The sequence below is a fragment of the Pyxicephalus adspersus genome, chromosome 10 (genome assembly GCF_032062135.1).
Source record: "Pyxicephalus adspersus chromosome 10, UCB_Pads_2.0, whole genome shotgun sequence".
In the NCBI taxonomy this organism is placed as follows: domain Eukaryota; kingdom Metazoa; phylum Chordata; class Amphibia; order Anura; family Pyxicephalidae; genus Pyxicephalus; species Pyxicephalus adspersus.
In genome coordinates this window covers 37,416,635-37,435,870 of record NC_092867.1, presented here as the reverse complement: position 1 = coordinate 37,435,870, position 19,236 = coordinate 37,416,635, and the positions used below count along the sequence as shown (strand labels likewise).

Here is a 19,236-nt window from a genome sequence, read left to right as displayed (position 1 = left end):
CATGGCAGAAGAAGAGAGGCATAAGTATTATTCTGCAGAACTGAGTTGTCAAACTGAGCATTACCCGTGTATTCAGCGCCATTCCTGTACTTAACCAAGGTAACTTTGGGGTGCATTCCCATGGGCTGGCTGTGATCTCAAAAGATCACAGCATTCATTAGCTTACAGAAGGACTATCCAGGACTTGGTAGTCTGGCATTAACCTTTCAGCATCTGTTTGATATGAGAATCTTTTGAAAACTGAAATCCAGGAGTGCTGCATGAAAATTTCTACCTCCTCAGGGATCAGGATAGTAAGCTAAACTGAACCCCCAAAGAAGCTTTGCATAGAGTCCTTCAATTACATGTATTGTCTTCCCCTGAATGATATAATAAAAGTGTTTTGTTTAGGTTGCCTTTGAAGATCCTTCTTCTGACCTGTCAGCTGAAACAATAAAAACATGACAGGAGTTCTTATCCTTCACCATTCAATCCAGAACTATAATGAAAAAATTGTCTGAATACACATTTTAAATCACTTACACATAAATCATTGCCCATGCTGTTTTACAGCCTTTTTTATATAAAGCACAGGAATTCTGACATACAAATGTGTATTATTACAAATATAAAAACTGCACTAGAATAACAGACTAGCCTAAAAATATACAATCAGTTAACAAAAGTTATAAATGTAGAATGAAATAGCCAATTTTGCAATTGTTTGTTCATATTACAATATCTAAATGGCATCAGTATTGTAAGGGTTGAATGGCTGAGGAAAAAATGGGCAGAACATGTCCAGGAATTCATCCTGTGCTATGCATTTTTTTCTATTATACAGTGACACAAAAATCCAGCCACTATATCAATTATATTACAATGATTAATATTAATCCTGAACTTGTTCTGGTAATAAGCACCATTTGGCTGTACAAAATAAATGGGCATGGATAATCTGATAAATACTCATGGTGAGCTTTACATCTCAGAAGGCTTGCCATATTAGAGTGGCAATATCACCCCCTTGACCCTGTGACCCTGTGCCTTGGCCATGCAGGACAAAGGAACAGTTTTATGATAAAGCAGAATTAATGGGCATACGAACGAACAAAAATATGTCTCCCAGCCTGATATTTTCTATATAGTTATCCTACTTGCCTATGTTGAACAGTTTTATGATAAAGCAGAATTATTGGGCATAACAAAGAACAAAAATATGTCTCCCAACCTGATATTTCCTATATAGTTATCCTACTTGCCTATGTCCCAAAATAATCATGTGTGTAAAATACACAATCCTGTCTATAATACAGTATATTACCGTAGTGCAGCTGTTATTCATTGTTAGAGCATATCCTGTTCAGAGAGAGAGCTGAACAAGTGAAAATAAAACACTTTCTTGCTTACTGTCTTTTCATCTGTCAGATAGATCATTCTACTATGTTTACTTAGAAATTAGAAGATTATCTCCTGCTCTCTATGCATCAATGGTCATAATTAAGTTCCTAATAGTAACAATAGTGTGCCAATTTAATGCATTACTTTAATTCTACATTTTTAGCAACCCTACTAAATGTGCATACTTAACTTACCTTCACTTCTGCACAGCTCAGGATGCTGGGAATAATATAATTCATTTGATGTTACAGATTTTCTCCCACATGACTGTGCTTGTACTTGGCGAATGGCAGCTTGACGTAGAATGGTGGCCAGTTAACACACTTTCAATGCATATGCATGTTTATGACAAATTATAAATAGGCTTTAAAACAACCCTCACTGACCTGTCTAGCTGCAGACACTGTGAAGTACTGCATCCTTAGTGATTATTCACATCAGGGGTTCTAGCTGCAGTTATGGGACAACTAAACATCAGCCGCCCATTGTTACAAGGGCATTAAATAAATGGGTGCTTATGGATAAGTGATTGTTAATGCAAGGGTAGAGCGGATGGTTGGCCGGCATTCAGCTGTCTAAGATCCGCCTGTGTAAATGATTGCCTACAATTCCCTAAAAATCAAGCGCAAGCATTTGTCAAGTGGGTACTCCATGAGCACTGTTGTCTCCATTCTACTGTGCATCTGCCAATTGTTTACAATAAAGATTAGAAGATTGAGAGGCTGCCACCTTTCTGCTGGCAGGGAAAACAGAAAGAAATTCAGACTAGAACACAAAAGTAAAAATCATTTTTTATTTGCAGACCCCATTCAGGTATTTTTTCTACTAAAATCCATAAATGTAGTTCCCTCCCAGCTGTATTGGTCCTGTCTAGAAGTTGGAAACCTGACTTTCCTGTAGAAGTCACAACATGCTGAAATGCAGTACCAAGTTATATGACGGTTTGATACAGAACCAGCACAGTGCTATTACAGGAGAGAAGTCCCAGCTGCAAATGTTGATAGCACCATGTTAGCAAATAGGCCAGGTTACTGGGTCTTATTGTAATGAAGGATCCCATGAACAAGAAATTCCAGTAAAGGCCTTCTAGACTGTAAGCTCTTCGGGGCAGGGTCCTTCATCTGTGTCACTGTCTGTCATTTGCAACCCCTATTTACAGCGCTGCTTAATATGTTGGCACTATAGAAATCCTCTTTATTATTATTATAATATATAATAATAATAATAAGTATGCTGACCTAACTAGTAATTTTCTTAATGGAAAACAAAAAAATCATGTATGTAACATTTTTATAATGATCACTATCTAACTATAAATGGTTGTGTGCAGTAACCCCTAAACAATGGATCACACCTTAAGCTACGTACATACTTACAATGGTACTTGCCTGATAATCGGCTCAGGGCTGATATTGGACGAGGAGCTAAAGTGTGTACAGCGCGCGTCGTTCATTGTCTGAATGACCGTCCTGGCGGATCCACGGACAATGAACGATCGTATTGCAAGTAAAGGGGGAAAGCGCGCAGCCGAGCAGCCGCATAGAGCAGAACGGTGCTGTATATTCATGCATCGTGGAGTGCTTAGTCATTGGAAAGGATCGTGAAAGATCCTTTCCAACGACTATAATTGCAAGTGTGTATGCGGCTGTAGTTTACAGTTTACAGTTGATTGTATCTATTACATTCTATATGTATTATGAACCTGAACTAGTGCTACTGGTGTTTATTGAAATAAAGGAAGACTGTGTGTAATACAAAGCTATGAGGCACTGCTAGTAAAATAGGTATGAGGCACTGTGAGTAAAGCTGAACCCATGGCAAGACGAAAGCACCCAGATACAGTATATATAGAGATGGCTGTTCTGTCTTTCAAAGGATTTGTATATCTGTCCATCCAGCCCTTAAATTTTTAAGTCTTGGCACATATCACAGCAGGCCTGCTTTGCAACTGGAATAACAAATAACAAGACAATAGACGAGAAGGAGTTTTTAAGGCTTGTGCAAACAAACATTTACTTTCATATATTTAATAAAGCCAAGGTTATTAATTGGTAAACAAAGATTGTGCCAAAAGTGATGCTAGACAGAGTCTTAGTAGATAGACTCAGTCCCATATCTGAAAAAAAAAAGTTAAACAATATTGCAATCATCTGGGCTCCCAATGTGTTTTGCTATCAAAGGCTTTTTTAAGGGAGGCAGAAACGTGTAGCATATGAATTGGTCAATCCTGCTGAGGTTACAACATTTTAAACTTGGGAGAATGAGCTGTGCATCCCTGCGGCGTAATCCCAGAAATGAAGACTGTTGTGTAAGCTGTGTGTCAACATTCTGAATTGTATCATTATCTGTTGGCACACAGCTTACAAAACAGTCTCCATATATCCCCTAATGAAGCCAGTTGATGAGACGTGTTGGGGTGAGAGACGGCCTTTTCTTGATTATGTAGGGAACACCGTGTCTAGTTTTAGGTCCTTTTCCCATGATGCTAATGGAAAAAATACCAAATTATTGTACTATACATACCTGTTTTTGTGCAAACTAGTTATATTTCTTTGTGCTTAATATGATAGTTTAAATTGTCCAAAAAAAAAAAACCTCTGTTTTTCTCATTACTATCCTGATTGGTGTATATATGCTTAAGCTGAGATAATTTCAAGGGTAAATTATTTCTTATAAATTATTATATTATAAATATTCCTTACAAATCGAATTATTTGGTTGATGTAATTGACTTTTGACTGACCCGAAGTGTTTATATATTTTAGCTATTGGATATTGCACCACTCTATTGTTATTCATCCCATGAAAAAAGAGTTTGATACACAAAACGCATCGGGAAAGCAGTTAGGTGTTTGTATAGCTATTCTTTGATAGTCGATGACATGCTGTTGAATATATATACGTTTCTGTATAAGTGTGTGTAAAAATTGTTTGTTTTTAATAAATATCTTATGTATATATTTTTTTATTGATATTTGCCAGCAAATCCCTATTTTGTTTTGTTTGCTTCGAGTTATGAGGGATAGTCACTGATCTCTATGCAATTTACAGAGAATGGATAACAATGTTGGAGTCTCAATTTCCGAGATATTTGGATGGTAAAGATAGAATTTAGTATCCCATCTTTCAATGGCTACATCCATCTGTATAATGCATTATATCACAAAGCCTAAATCATCTGGTTTCTTGAACATGACAATAAATTCACTGTACTCACATGGCCTCCAAAGTCACCAGATCTCAATCCAATAGAGGGCCATTGGACTGTAGTGGAAACTGGCTAATTGTGTAACTGATTAATTAATGCAGCGGCAGGTCGGTGGTGGCATAGATACTGAGAACTGAGCTGCTTGTGCTGGAGGGCAAAGGTGTTGCGTAGATATTGTACTATATAGTCTATATTTATTCAAACATTTTTTTTAGCTGTACACATTTCTAGTAGGCAGGAGTTTAGCTTTAAAGAAAGAATTATGCAAGCCTTTCCTGTGTTACTGTGGTTAAAATCTCATGTCTGTTTTTTATGATCCGACGTTAAGATCCGGCACCCTTAATCTACTAGCAGCATCATGAGGTAGTTCAGTCTGAAACTCTATTTTGTCTCATTGTTTCATCACATTTAAGAGTAAAGGACATTTACCAATCTTTTCTTTAATCATTATATTTTGCCGGCATTGCACAACAGTGCTAGTGCACATCTGTATGTTCACCATGTATAACATGGCAATTTTTGCACATTTAACATTATTGGCAAGGCTGAATGTTATGGAGCTCCTTTTAGGCCTCTTTATAGGGGCCTTTACAGGCCCATAGAGGTTAATTTTTTTTTAAATTGTGTACTGAATAGGAAAAAGCCACACTGACTTCAATTATCCAGTCACGTGCAATCAAAAATCTTTACTAAGCTAGTGAAAAATCACTTTCCAAAATGAACACACACTAATCTTTCAGTAAATCAACCCCAATTAAAGCAATGAGTATTTTAACCAATCTGTATGGAATCCAAGCATTTAAAAAAAGAGGAGAAACCTGACTTACAGCGGAGCATTGCTGACTTTTTGTAAAATGCACCTACCCTTACAAGGACCTTTAACTGTATTAAAGATGAAGGGTGGTAATGGCACCATTGATATTGCCTAAATAAATAGAACATTGCCAGTGGTGTTTCCAATATCAGTGATGATGTACTTGAATGCGGTTGGGAATAGGCAGGAAAGGCTTTTTAGTTGTTTTGGTTCAGTGACTCAAAGTATTGAATAAGCCATGCAATATATTATCTGCCTGGAGTTTTAACTGTGGTTGGGTTTAGGTTGTGTAGGTCTTGCAAATATACACACAATCTAAAACTTCATGGTGCAACAATGCAATTTGTTTGAGCATAATGGTTTTTGCCAAAACATTTTGAACATATTAGATTAATATAAGATAAAATAATGTACATCACAAGAACTGCTTGATAATTTATTCAGTCAGCTGATGACTAAAAACAATGGAAAAGGCTTTACTAAAAAAAATGATAATCAAAAAGTACAAAATATATACATCAAGTAATGCTGAAATACAATACTGAACATGGAAGATAGGAAACACTCTAAGGTACATATTACAGAAAATAAGATTATAGGACACATGATATAAATAACCATAAAATGGCTAAGCAAGCAAACATTGCATTTATCTGAGCTCAGCCCTCAGATAAAAGAGACATTGGCAACAGATCCTTCATTTAGCACAATTTACAATTATTATAATGATTTTTATTTTTGCTACACATATTTCTGTATACAAATATAAGGTACAAAATTGAACTCCCAAGCTGGAGGTCAGTGTCTCATCAGTGTGACATAAATAGATAAAAGAAGAATACTTAATGGCTGTGATGGAAAAGAAAATACAAAATGCAAAGAAAATATTTGTGCAACTACACAGCACTTATGTAATCAATAGACCACTGCTTTACATTACAACAATAACCAATATAAAAAAAGTAAATAAAAACGACTTGTAGATTGCAAAAATAACTGCTGACCAGGTGACTAAAATACACCACATGATTAGGTGGGGTAATTACCGAAAACTAAAGAAAAGGTACACTCTGGGTATCCACATTCAATGCTGTCCTTATAGCTAAGACTAACAAATAGCCAAGTAAGTGACTCTAAAATACACATTATTATTAGAGGGGAAATTACTGGATGAATACTTTGAGGGGGAGCAGATTTTGGGATCATCTAACAGGCTTTCCTGTCCTTTGCAGTCCATTGATGTGCAAGCCAGTAAAAAAAACATTTTACCTATAATAATCAAATTGTCCATTGAACTGAATCTTTTTGGTTGCAGTGGGTCAATATGAACAGTCATGGAGGCCACTGGTAATACTTATCTGTTAATAAGGATTAAAAGAGATGTACATTGCCTAATAAGGGGAGCACTTTAAAGCACCCCTGCAACCATTCCTTTCAGCAAATGCATGTAGCATATTTTATGCGTGGTATTTAAAAATCCCCCTAATGTAGACATCCAAATGGCCTAAGACTGCTGCTTGGCTCTGCAATTGTTTATGTTGGCCACAGAGTCTGTTTTAAAGTATACATTTATACCTTTCTCAAAGTGTGCATTGTTTTCAAGAAGAAAAGAATAAGAAACATAAAGAATAAGAAAAATGTGGATACTCAGCAAACATACAGTACATTTTAGTTTTTTTATAACATAATTTGTACAGCAATCAGGATGGCATAATTTTGCAATAACTCCAAGTATTTTTTTGGCGCTGATGTTTATACACTGGAACAGTAATATAACAAAACCCTAAATGTTCAAACAAAATAAACAAAATAAAAAACGAAAAACATTAGACAATTGACAGATATGAAAATATATCCTAAGTTGAAAACATAAATCTTATTTAATCTTACAAAATAAGTAAAGAGTAAATGAATAACAAATGCCCTCTTTGCACTTTGCAAGACATAAAAGGAGAGGATCATACAGTGCATTAAATATAATACAGCTCTGTTACTAATTTAATAAAAAAGAATACATTACATTGTTGTGCAGACTGAAAAATTGTTTCCAAAGTAATAACAAAGCTCTCCGCAGAATGTAAAGGAAATATTGAAATCGTATATTCAATTCCCTTTAAATGCCACCTTCGGAAAATGTTTATTGACTTGATATTAAAGTAACATATAACATTTTGCTAGAAGAGCATGAACTGCATAAAAAATGAAATGCCCCAATTGTATGTTGTTTATGGATGGAAAATGAATATAAATAATATATTTTCACCCTTTTATAAGCAGCTGTGAAACAAATATTTCACAAATTAAAAAATGGATTTAAAAATGATTCCATTTACTTACTTTAACAATCGTAATAAATCTACCTAGATTAGCTTGTTAATGGTAAGGCACAATACATGACTTTTTTTTTTTTGCTGTGTATGTTTTACTATTTATAATTTATACACAAATAAAATATAATATGTGAACATAGAGCTAAGTATTCTGGGTCACTATACTGGGTCTCATTTAGTAGAAACATAAGATTCCCAGGGAGGGATGTTGGAATTAAAAAGGGTAATATATCTTTAAAGCAGAACTCCAGCCTACGATAACAAGATAAATATAAAAAGTTGAATAAAATATAAAAAAAAACAAAAGCAGCTATTGTGAAATAATAACCTTTAGGCTAAATTTACACTGGTGGTAAAGTTTTTGTGGGTTTAACACTTAGCCCTTACCCACGCCAAGGAGCTGCTACCTCTTGGGAGATGTTCCCTGCTGCAGCCACATAGCGATTGAGTAGGAGAGGCAGTAATAGGTACTAGTACTGCTCACTGCCGCCAGCTGTCAAATGCACAGAAACTGGTTCATTAAGAACCAGTACTGCCATGTGAGTGAGCAAGACTATCCATACATATATAAAAAGTGTTTGAAAAATAGTAATGCAACACTGGCAGTTAATTTTGGGTACAGGAAATATGTTTATGTGTTGTGGTATAGTAAAACAAAAAAAAGACATAAATGGGGATGGTGTGTGCATTGATAAAAAAAGAAAAGCTATAAACTCCAGTTGCACAGAGTGCTTCCTCTACAAAAAGCTATACAATCCATCCATGATCATTTTAGATGGAAAATCATAATCCTTAGAAACTGACTGCTGCTACAGACCAATATGTTATTTATATTGGGATGTGGCACAGAAAACTGGCTTTATTATGTGCTTGGCTGCAATTATTTCAGTTGTACAAGGGTCATACAGAAATGATTTAGGCTCAACTGAATTATTGGCCATTGATGCTTGAAGCACCTGGTTAACATCCCAACCCATTCCACATATTCTCCCTGGAGGTCAATGTAGGTAAAACAAATATTTGGAGGTTTTGGGCAACCACCCCCGACAGTTGATATTGTAAAAGGCTTGTGCACATGGTGACGAATCATGGTTTTATTGTTACACCCCCAGAAACCAAACAAAAATCAATGCAATGCACAAAAGACTCACGCCTAAATAATTCAGATCATTTGATTCAGCCTGGAATCAAATTGGTATGGTGTTCTGGCATGATAAAGACATAATCATGGTGGACTGGTTTCTGAAATCTGTGATCATCAACAGCAACCAGATCCTGCCTAAAGAGCAAAAGTCTTGTGGAAAAATAGTCACTGGAGTTCACCGTCACACTCTCCATATTCTTTCACTTTCACCAAGTCATTAACCCCTGTTGGACTCCTTGAAGAAGTGCCTGCATGGCCACTGATTTCCAGATAATGATGCCATACAAGCCCCTTGCAGGGATTAGGTGCATAACACCACCCCCTATTCCCAAAGAAAAACACACCCAAAGCATGAACCTCTAGAAAGAATGTGTCCAAAAGGCTGATGTGTAAACCAGGTGCTCTGTGTGTCATTGAATATATGATTCAGATAAATCTTAATTTGTTTTTTACGTACAGCCCTCTTATATTTTGGTATTTTGCTGAAGTTCTGCTTTAAAGTTACATTTTCCTTTAGCACAAACAAAATCTGCTGATATATATATATATATATATATATATATATATAAAGTGCAGGCACCAACCACGTATAGACATACCTGCATTAGGAAAAGTTCAGACGGGCAGTTTTTGACATTGGGACTGCTGTGGTTCACTGCTCTCAACCAGCCTGTAGTGTTTGACAGTGGATGCTTTGGAGCAGTTTACTATATGGTTGACAAATGCCCCTATCCTTGGTCTTCAATGTCCAGACTCTGCCCCATGTGTTACGCCATTCTGATTAGGCAAATCTCTGACACCACCCCCTTTTTCTTTAGTCCTATCAATATGATGGAATTTACTAATGGCCAATAGGAATATGTGAAAGGTGGAAGGGGCAGAAAAGCTTTGACACTATCAGAAATCTTTGCATCATCAGAATGATTTGACAATCAAACAGCACAGAAGCAATGAATGCACCTTTGTGCGCCTGCTTTTTATACCTATCAACAGCATTTTATGGCAGTAAATCCGTGCATGACGGACTGTAATCTAAACATTTCACCTTTGTTTTCAGTCCTATAGCAAAATTATTCTGAAAGATTAAAATAAAATATATGAATAAAATGCATACAAAGAATCTGAATATGGACACTTACTAGTTCACCTCTTTACTTTCACACTTGTATGTTGCTTGTATGTCTGACCTACCATTTGTTTCTAGGTATTGGTATTACTTAAGGAAATAAACATATCAATTTAAAAAAAGCCAATTTATCTTAAAAAATGAAAAAAAGAATGAACTCCATAAGCACCAATAACAAAATAAAAAAAAATAGAAAATGGAAACACTACAAAGTGCAAACATATTTGTTGCATATCAATGTGTGTTTGGTAATGTATTATAAATATTTTATGTCATTATAATATTTACAGTTCAACATAAAAAGGCATACAGCCTAAAGTTCTGGTCTGTAAGCACAAAAAAATGTAAAGCATTACTACAAAGTAACAAAATACACAAATAATAACCCTCGCCAAACTGCTAAAGAGCAAAATTCTGTTCTGGATTTCTTAGTTTAACTGTAGGTCAGCCAGAAGTGAGATTCATAACCCTACAAGGTCACTATGTGGACTGCAATTACATTTTTTTCTAAAATAACCTCCCCAGCAGTTACAAGAACTAGAATAGGAGGGTCCAATTTCTCTCATAACCTATGTCTAATAACACTGACCATAATAAAAAAAAATCACTGTAGCTTACTGTTAAAGTTCATTGCCAACCCCTTAGTGGAACAGTGCTTATTCAGCACTTATGGCAGTGAAGGGGGTTGGATGGAAATCAGCTTTTTAAATATGGAAAACAGTATCATGGAGCATCGCAGGGCATCAGAAAATGCTCAGCAGCATCTGTTAAGGAATGACCTGCATGTACAGTAATGGGACCTTAACAATCTGGCCCCCAAAGGTCGAACCTTATTCTACACATATTTCAATAAAATGCAATATAAAACCATAAACTCTATTGAAATATATATATATATATATATATATATATATATATATATAAATATCCCAATAAATATTATGTAGTTATGTAGTCAGTATTAGGAAATAATAGTTGATAACATTACATAAAAGTAAGTATATAAATACAATAGCAAAGGACCGAATGGAATTCTTTCATACACAGAACAATGGCAGTGGGAGGGTTATTGAGGAATCATCTAAAGGTGTATTGGGGAAAATTCCTGGTCTTACTGTTTAATCCATTCATTTTCCCCAACATTTACAATGCTACAATAATTGTAGGAGTTTATTTCATGTCCAAGGAACAAGTCTGTCCAATTCTTGCTGACTATTCAATAATACATATTGGACTTACATGAAACTGTAAAATCACCATCCTCACAGTGCTCTAGTTCCCTTTTCTTGGTAGCCACCTACCCTTATGGATGAAAAGGAGTTTTGTTACTGTGACACAATCTCATCTCAAACAACTAAATCTCCATAGGTGAATCCATTGGTGACCGAGACTCTTTCACCAGAAGATGGACTTCATCAAGTCTAGGAGACATGTTCATCTTCTTCCAGATTTGTAGACCAAAACCAGATAAACTGCTTACTGCCCGGCTTCACTTTTTGGCTATTAGCCATGGAGTCTGACCCTTAAAGTACCAAATGAAGGTGCTTTCATGAGTAGGCTTTGGAAAATATAGCAGCACTGACAATGTTTTTTACCAGGAAATTCAAAATTTATAACATTTTTTTTTTACTTTTGTGGACATTCCTTAAAACATAATATTGGCTAATGGTAAACTATCATTTAACAATTACATTCAAAACTGATTTTAGCTGTTTTATTATCGTGAAAACATAAAAAAGGTCATAAATCCACATTGTTAAACTTTGGTTTTAGGTGTAGAATCAAGTTTTTTGCTGTCCTTGCTAGGCTGATTCACCCTCTACAAATGTTCTGATGACCATTGTCATGGATAAGAAAGTGATGTAAATTTGATATTTTTACAACGCCCAACATCAGAGTAAAACAGAGGAGATTTTCTAATGAGGACATGAGCAAGATAATTCTGCCATTTTTGTAAATATTCCCTATACTTCCTGTACTTCCCTCTTACTTTCTCAAAAAGAAATTGGAAGGAAATCTTCCCTACCCCTATTTATTGTACAGTGATGCATATTATGTTGGCACTATATAAATAATATTTATTTAAAATAATAATAATAATAATATTAGGGTATAGACAGCAAAATAATAAACTCACTTGGCATTTATTATTTTCCTAATCTATTCCAAACTATACAGACAGTACAATTGTGTACTATGGAAGGGGTGGAGGAAATACTGAAGGTTCCCTAAACAACAGTGGATGTTTATTGATCTTTAAATTATATTGAGGGATGTTGGATTTTAATCACCCAAGAAGAACATTTTTGTTTATCCCAAGCAATGAAAATCCAGCATCCATACACAATGTCTAGTGGAGATCTCCTTGAGCGATGCAAATTTTGCATTACGTAACGATGGGTAACTACTGATCTGCTAGTAGTGTCTGAGTTAAAGAATCTTGTGTAAGGCAAACGTTTAATGATACTTTCAAATATTTGTGTTGCTTTTTAAATTAGTGTTGAAAACACAGTTCCCTGGAGTATCATTTATAAACAACCAATGGATATTTCATGGCAGACTGTGGGTTCAAGTATTAGCAACTATACACCTGGTAATAACAATGTCAGAGCTGCTTAAGTCATAAAAACAAATGTACACATTCTGGAGTACACAATTCCAAGACTCAATCATGCAGTACAAACATAATACAATGCTTTGCTTGCAAGCAGGCAATTTTTACAAACACCTCTATGGTTCTTTAAAAAAAATTCTGAACTTTGGTTCTCCCAGGACCTCAGAGCAATCCACATTCCATGCCGTCTCGGTGACAGATGGTTTTCATTTAGTACAAAGTATTTTAAGTCTATACACCATGCAGCGCTTGTTCTCTGTCAGGGTCTATCACACAACTTAAAAGGCAGGATCCTTACTCCACCCCACCCCTTCCAAAAGGGGGTTAGGGGGCGAAAATCATGATATGTTAAATGGCTGGATATAGTAGAAAATTGAATGTCTTTAATTTAAAAAAGATAAACAAAAAAGCCATGTTTGTTCATTAAAAGTAGACTTCTTAATTTTGCAGACTGAGGGGGACATTTTTGAAACACATGGTTTATCTAGGTTTCATTTTTGTTTTTACATTAGCACACTTTTTATCTACAACTTTCCACCAATAAACAGGTCTACTGTTAATGTTACTAAATGTCCTGCATTGGCACATGCCTGACATTTTTGCATTGATTGAAATCAATATATTGATATAACAGATACCTACTACAAAATATATATATACATATAAACCAATATTGAATGTATAGGGTTTGATTGGAGCTCCCTGTAGTGTTAAATTGTACACACAGGTAGAACACGTGTACATGTTGCACCACTGATCCTACTGCAATTGAACACCAAGGGAAGCCTAACCTAGGAGAGTTCACGTGTTGGAAACCAAAATGGTAATAGGATCTACAGAGCAGCATAGATTATATTAGACCAGAGACACTAATAAAAACAGGCCAATGGTGGACAGTGCAATGTAGTAACTTCGTAAAACCACCAGTGTTGGGCTTCAGGTAGAAGACTAAGTACTGGTCCTGCTATATTTTACATTACAGAGCCAAAGGCTAGGGAACATGGATGTATAGATTATATTAGACTAGAGACACTAATAAAAACAGGCCAATGGTGGTGCAGTGCAATGTAGTAACTTTGTAAAACCACCAGTCTTGGGCTTCAGGTGGAAGCTCCTGCTATATTTTACATTAAAGAGCCAAAGGCTAGGGAACATGGATGTAAGAGACAAATGCAACGTGTATGTGTGCGGCAGTAGGGCACGCTAGTAACACATGGTAGCCAATCCACTTATAGGAGCATATTCAAAAATAAAAACCTGGTCCTTAATGTGGGGGTTTGAAATAAGAGATCCCTATCCAGGTATACATGGATTTGTCCAGAAACTAATCCATCAAGGCTAGACTGACAACTGCAATAATCTATATGAAATCATGGAAGAGACAAGAAATATGCTAGTCTTAGGAAGATGGAAAGAAAATATTGAAAAACAGAAAATTAAATGAAAAGGAGGAGTAACAATGAGAATAAAAAAGAATACAATATAGCCCTGTGGTGCTCTCATACAAAAGGCAATGAAAAGTTATATAGTGTATAAAAAGTTAAATTATTAGTTATTAATGTTAGTCCTTTCAATGTAAGATTGAAAAGGCAAACAAAGAATTATATAAGGGTTAATATTTTGTAAAAGGCTTTTAATTTTGCAAATGGTTTGTAATAATGGTTGGAGAGTGATGGAATTCTGAATATTGTTAAGGCATTTTTAAGGGCTGGGTAAATAAGGATGATGACATAGGACAGAATGGAATCCGAAGACAAAGACTGATTTTCAACAAACAAGCTAAAATTATCTAGCAGGTTGTCCACCATCCTAAACCCGAAACCCCCACCCTGGCTTAAACCCTTGGGATGTTCATGCATAGTGAAATTATAGCTCATGTACTTGTCACATGTTGCAGATTTACAAGCATCAACAGAAACATGTTAAAATGTTTTAGGTTCAAAGCAATAATCCATGCTGAGACAAGTGCTACACATGTTTTTATTTTTGCCCAGTTCACATAGGCAAGTAACATGCTGGCACCAACAGCATGCTGATTTATGCAGCTATCATTTTTGTGACAACACCTTACATAAACAAGATGCACAAGGCATAATCTAAAATTCAAGTTAACAGATAAAGACAATTACGTGTGTTACCTTATTCCAGCAGCCTTGTACTGGTAAACCATCTTCTCCCTAAGGAAACCAAACAGCACATTTTTTATGATATTATACTAAATGAAATTATGCACCACACTAAAATATTGCACACATTTTAAAGTAATGCTTTGTTTTAAATACTTTTCCTGTATTTGTTTATCACAAGCTATAAACATACCAGTGTTTTTTTTAAAGAACAGTAAATCTGAATCTGCAATCTATTTTAATAAAAGAGCCAAAAATCTACATGCACAATGGAAATCAGGAAAAAAAGCATGTTAACACCTGTTGCACACTTCACCTTCCACACAAGAAGCTTTAGAAGCTGCAGCAGGTATAATGAGACCACCTCCTTTTCTGTCTAATGCATTGTCTCACTGATATGTGCTATCAATGCTCCCCCACTTCAGCTAATTCTGCTCCTTTCTTTTAGTCATCTAGTTTCTAGGTGTACTGGTTGGTGGAGCTTGTTCCATATGCCTATGGTCATTGATTCAACACTAAGCAAAAAGGTTTAAGATCAGAGAAATGTAGCTTTTCTAAGAGTAAAAGAGTAGTAAGAATTGCTTTTATACTTTACTATGCTGAATGTTTAAGGTCAGTATATACAGGGGAGGAGAAATGATTGGTAGCTAAAAAAAAGGTATAAAAATGAAAAAATACCAGATTTTATACCAAGTTATCAACTTTTCAGCAAGGTTTAAATTTCACAACATTCAAAATGCTGTTGGATGGCCTGTGATTTGTTTGTGTATACTAGACAGAAACACTGACCATTACACCATTACAATGTTGACATGTTCTATGGTAATTTGAATACCTATTACATTTTTATTAATATCATATAGCAAAAAATAGATTTAATTTTAAAAAAGTGAGCTTTCCAGATAGGAGAACCCCCCTTTTACTGCCCACGGGGTCTGACTCCTAATCCTTACAGCTCCCTTTCCCTGTGCTTGGATTTCCCAAAGATATAAAGTGAGAGAAAAAAAATACAGCTTCATTATTGATTCCCAACAAACTGATCAACTACATCCTTTTTTGACAAGGGCCATGGTGTTGGGACATATCAGTTCATTTTGGAGTTTATCTACACATAATTAATATTAATAGTTAATTTTTGTCAAACCATGAAAACATAATTTCTAGAGCAGTAGCAGAAACAAGCAGTCTTAATGTACAGTAGCTCAGTTCCAAATTCATTCATAACATGCCATTTGCATTCTTTTATATGTTATAACATCTAAAGAATCTTGCCAACAAGTCTAAAAGCTTAACAGTACAGTACATGCTCTTTGTCTTCTTTAAAATAAGGCCAATAATAATAAAACACCCAAATGCAATCCCCATCTTTTTAGTTTTTATGTGCCCATATTAACCTTGGTGGGCATGGAAAAACTGTCTGTTGACAATTATGTCATACTAAGGTTGGCACCACTTATTTATTTATATAACTTTTTATTTGCATGCAATTTGCTGGTATATTACACCCTCCCCTTTAAACCCCAAAACCATGACAACATTGCCAATACCATGCACAATTAGAGTGACTCTGTTTATCATATACCATACTTTATATGACACTTTGATGGCTAGCAGCACCTTAAAGTAGATACATGAAAATTAAGCAAGCCATGTTGGCATCCTGAGGCAACAGTTTTAGGAAAATTCTGATATTTGTCAGCTATAGATATGGTTCACTGGATTTAATGCAATGTAAGCCGCATCTATTTGAGACCCACTAAAAATACTGCCAAACCCATTACATTGGGTAAGAAACCTTGCATTTAATGAGGATGGTATAGTAGACTAAATTCTATGTAGCAAGTAAAAATTGTTAGGTTGGTCAGCAGAAGGTATGGTGGAAAGAGGTTGTTAGAATTACTGAATTAGGAACAAGTTTTGTTTTCAATTACTTCTTGCTCCAGTTGGGTAAAGTGAACCTTATAACCTAGGTGTACTGTATTTTATAACCTAGGTGTACTTTCATAACTGAAAGAAAAAGCTTGGGGGCAAAACAGTACTCTGGGGCAATCTGATGTCCCACAGTCTATTATTGCCATCATTTAACATTGCTTGGATTGATGTAAATTAACAGCTAGTACTAGTCTGTGGGAATATTATTTCAAGGAAGAGTCATACAGATGGAGGTTATAAGACAGGTATGTTATTCTAGAGAAATACCATACATATGTGTGTAAATATAGACAATCCATATTTACAATATGTTGCAAAATACTTATTTTAAAGTACTGTGAACATGTTAGAAAGAGCATGAGAAATGTTAAGATATGAAAGAAATTAGGATGACGGTTAGTAGTTTGATGTCTGATAATCAGAAGGATGGTTACAGACAGACAGATAGTAGTCAGACCTAGCTTTGGATGGTGCAGGTTAGTACACAGAAATACATTCGTGCCAGGAGTCAAGAATGCAGGAAAAAGGGTTGTTAAAGCCATACCAATGGGCAAGGGGCATCCAGCCCATCCAGCCCTGGTATCCCTGGGTCACCATTTTCTCCTTTTACACCTCGTTGTCCCTGTTTACAAAATCAACTACATTTATTATTCCATAAGATGTTGTATATTTCTGTATTGATGGCATATAAATCCAGGCAAGGCAAAGCTGCAGGACATCTCACTGGGTCAATTAAAGCCCCTTTTCCCTAATATATTATAGAAAGGTTTTTAAAGGGAAAAACAAAGTGGAAGGTGACAGTGTTTTGCCAGTGTCCAGAAACTTTGCCACTTCAATATATAAAACCATCTCGAAGTTGTAGTCTTGAGGAGGGGAAGAAATTTACCAGCAGTCTTTATCTTCACAGAACCTGCAATAAATATGTTTAAACATCCCTGCAGATACGTAAGACCACAACTGAATACCAAATGTTAGAGCTTTGATACTTTGCAATAAGGACAACACAAAATATATAATTGAAACTGTCATCAAACTATTATTGGAAAATGCATAATTTAATTTAAAACCTCTTGTTTTGCTCTTCCCATCCTCAAGTCCTTTAATTAAATAATAATGTAAAATCAAACATACCAACGGGCAGGGTGCATCTAATCCAGGCGCTCCTTGGTCTCCCTTATCCCCTTTAGGCCCCCTAGAGCCTTTCTTCCCCCTTTCCCCCTGCAAATAATAATTAAGTTCAACAAAAGATGTAGTAACTTGTAGGATCATCCAGTTCAAAGTTGTTTAAAACGAATGGAGTTAAACAATATTTAGAGATCAATAGCAGTTATATGTATAGCAGAGTTATATGTAATAGCAAACTATCTATACTGTACTGTAAAATGTATAAAGCCTTACAATTAAGTGATATTTACAGTATATGATTTTTATATAATAAATAGGAGAGTTGTATGTCAGGTTCTTGCATTTTAAAATGTGGAGTAATGTGTGAATGTGAACTGTAATGTGCTAATGTCCTTTTTTTCAGCTTTCGGGATCTGAAATATACCTGTACTGTTATTTATTTGAGTCTTACAATTACTATACGATTATTGCTTATGGAAAATGTTTAACAGGTGATTAATTAAAACATAAAAAGTACAGGATACTATCAAAATAAAGTATTTCCGTCAGGAAATTTTGGACAGAAATAATGAAGGAATAAACACGTACATCCGCATGTACACTTTTTATTAAACTGCCTAAAATGACTAGGAAATATGGTATGGTGACAAACCATAGATACCAAGGAGAAGCATGCTGGAAAGACAATAAAGAAGCCTAATAAAAGCAAGAGCTTTTTTTTTATGAAACTATACTTTACTTGTATAGCAAGAACCTCAAAATACCTTGAAAAACCAAAAGCCCAAAATACTTGGGCACCCTTGTCTTTAACCCCTTTCTATCAGTCACGTGAAGGTGCTGAGTCATTAGAATAATAAGAGTTGAGAGATGGTCAAAACTTTTAGTACCCCTGTTGGGTTTTTTGCTATTTTTGTACTAGGTGGATAAATCCATTGTCCTGGTGACCATTGTCACTGTACATGAGAAAAACATAACATGAAATCCAAAAGTTGTCTCAAGAATAGAGGGGGCATCTTTCAACAAAGACCCCTTTTCCTCTGATAACTGTAAAAAAAGGTGATTCCCTCTCACCTTTCCAGTTCTACCTAAAACTAACTTTTCCCTGACAAAGGAAAATTCCCTATAAAGTTGTAATTTAACAGTCAACAGGCATAGTTTTTTACCTCCATCATTAACTGAAAAAAATTATTTGCTGTTGAAGAATAAATAAGGTTGCATCGCTGTATACCTCCTGCAATAACTTTTACTAAAGAAAATTTTCTATTGCACAATTAAGATGTATGGTTTGCTACACCTTTATCACTATTTTATTTTGCCTTTTTCTTTATTTTAGTAGTATCCGGTACAAATAATTTTTAGTACAAGCCAACAGATCATTTGAAGTCTGATTCATACATGAGATACAGTTGTTTTGGGATGAAAACACATGTGTACATG

The 19,236-nt window shown here is 35.3% G+C and overlaps 1 protein-coding gene across 1 annotated transcript in view; it reads right to left on the bottom strand.

Moving 5' to 3' along the window:
• Positions 1-10,962: 10,962 nt before the first annotated feature.
• The window catches only part of COL13A1 (collagen type XIII alpha 1 chain), a 106,195-nt gene continuing 97,921 nt past the window's right edge, over positions 10,963-19,236 (bottom strand). Inside the window, exons 35-37 of the mRNA XM_072423751.1 lie at positions 17,806-17,892; positions 14,755-14,793; positions 10,963-11,524 (exon numbers count right to left, since the gene is read on the bottom strand). Coding sequence (XP_072279852.1) covers positions 11,492-11,524; positions 14,755-14,793; positions 17,806-17,892 — 159 coding nt within the window. The 3' untranslated portion in view covers positions 10,963-11,491. The remainder of the gene's footprint in view (positions 11,525-14,754; positions 14,794-17,805; positions 17,893-19,236) is intronic.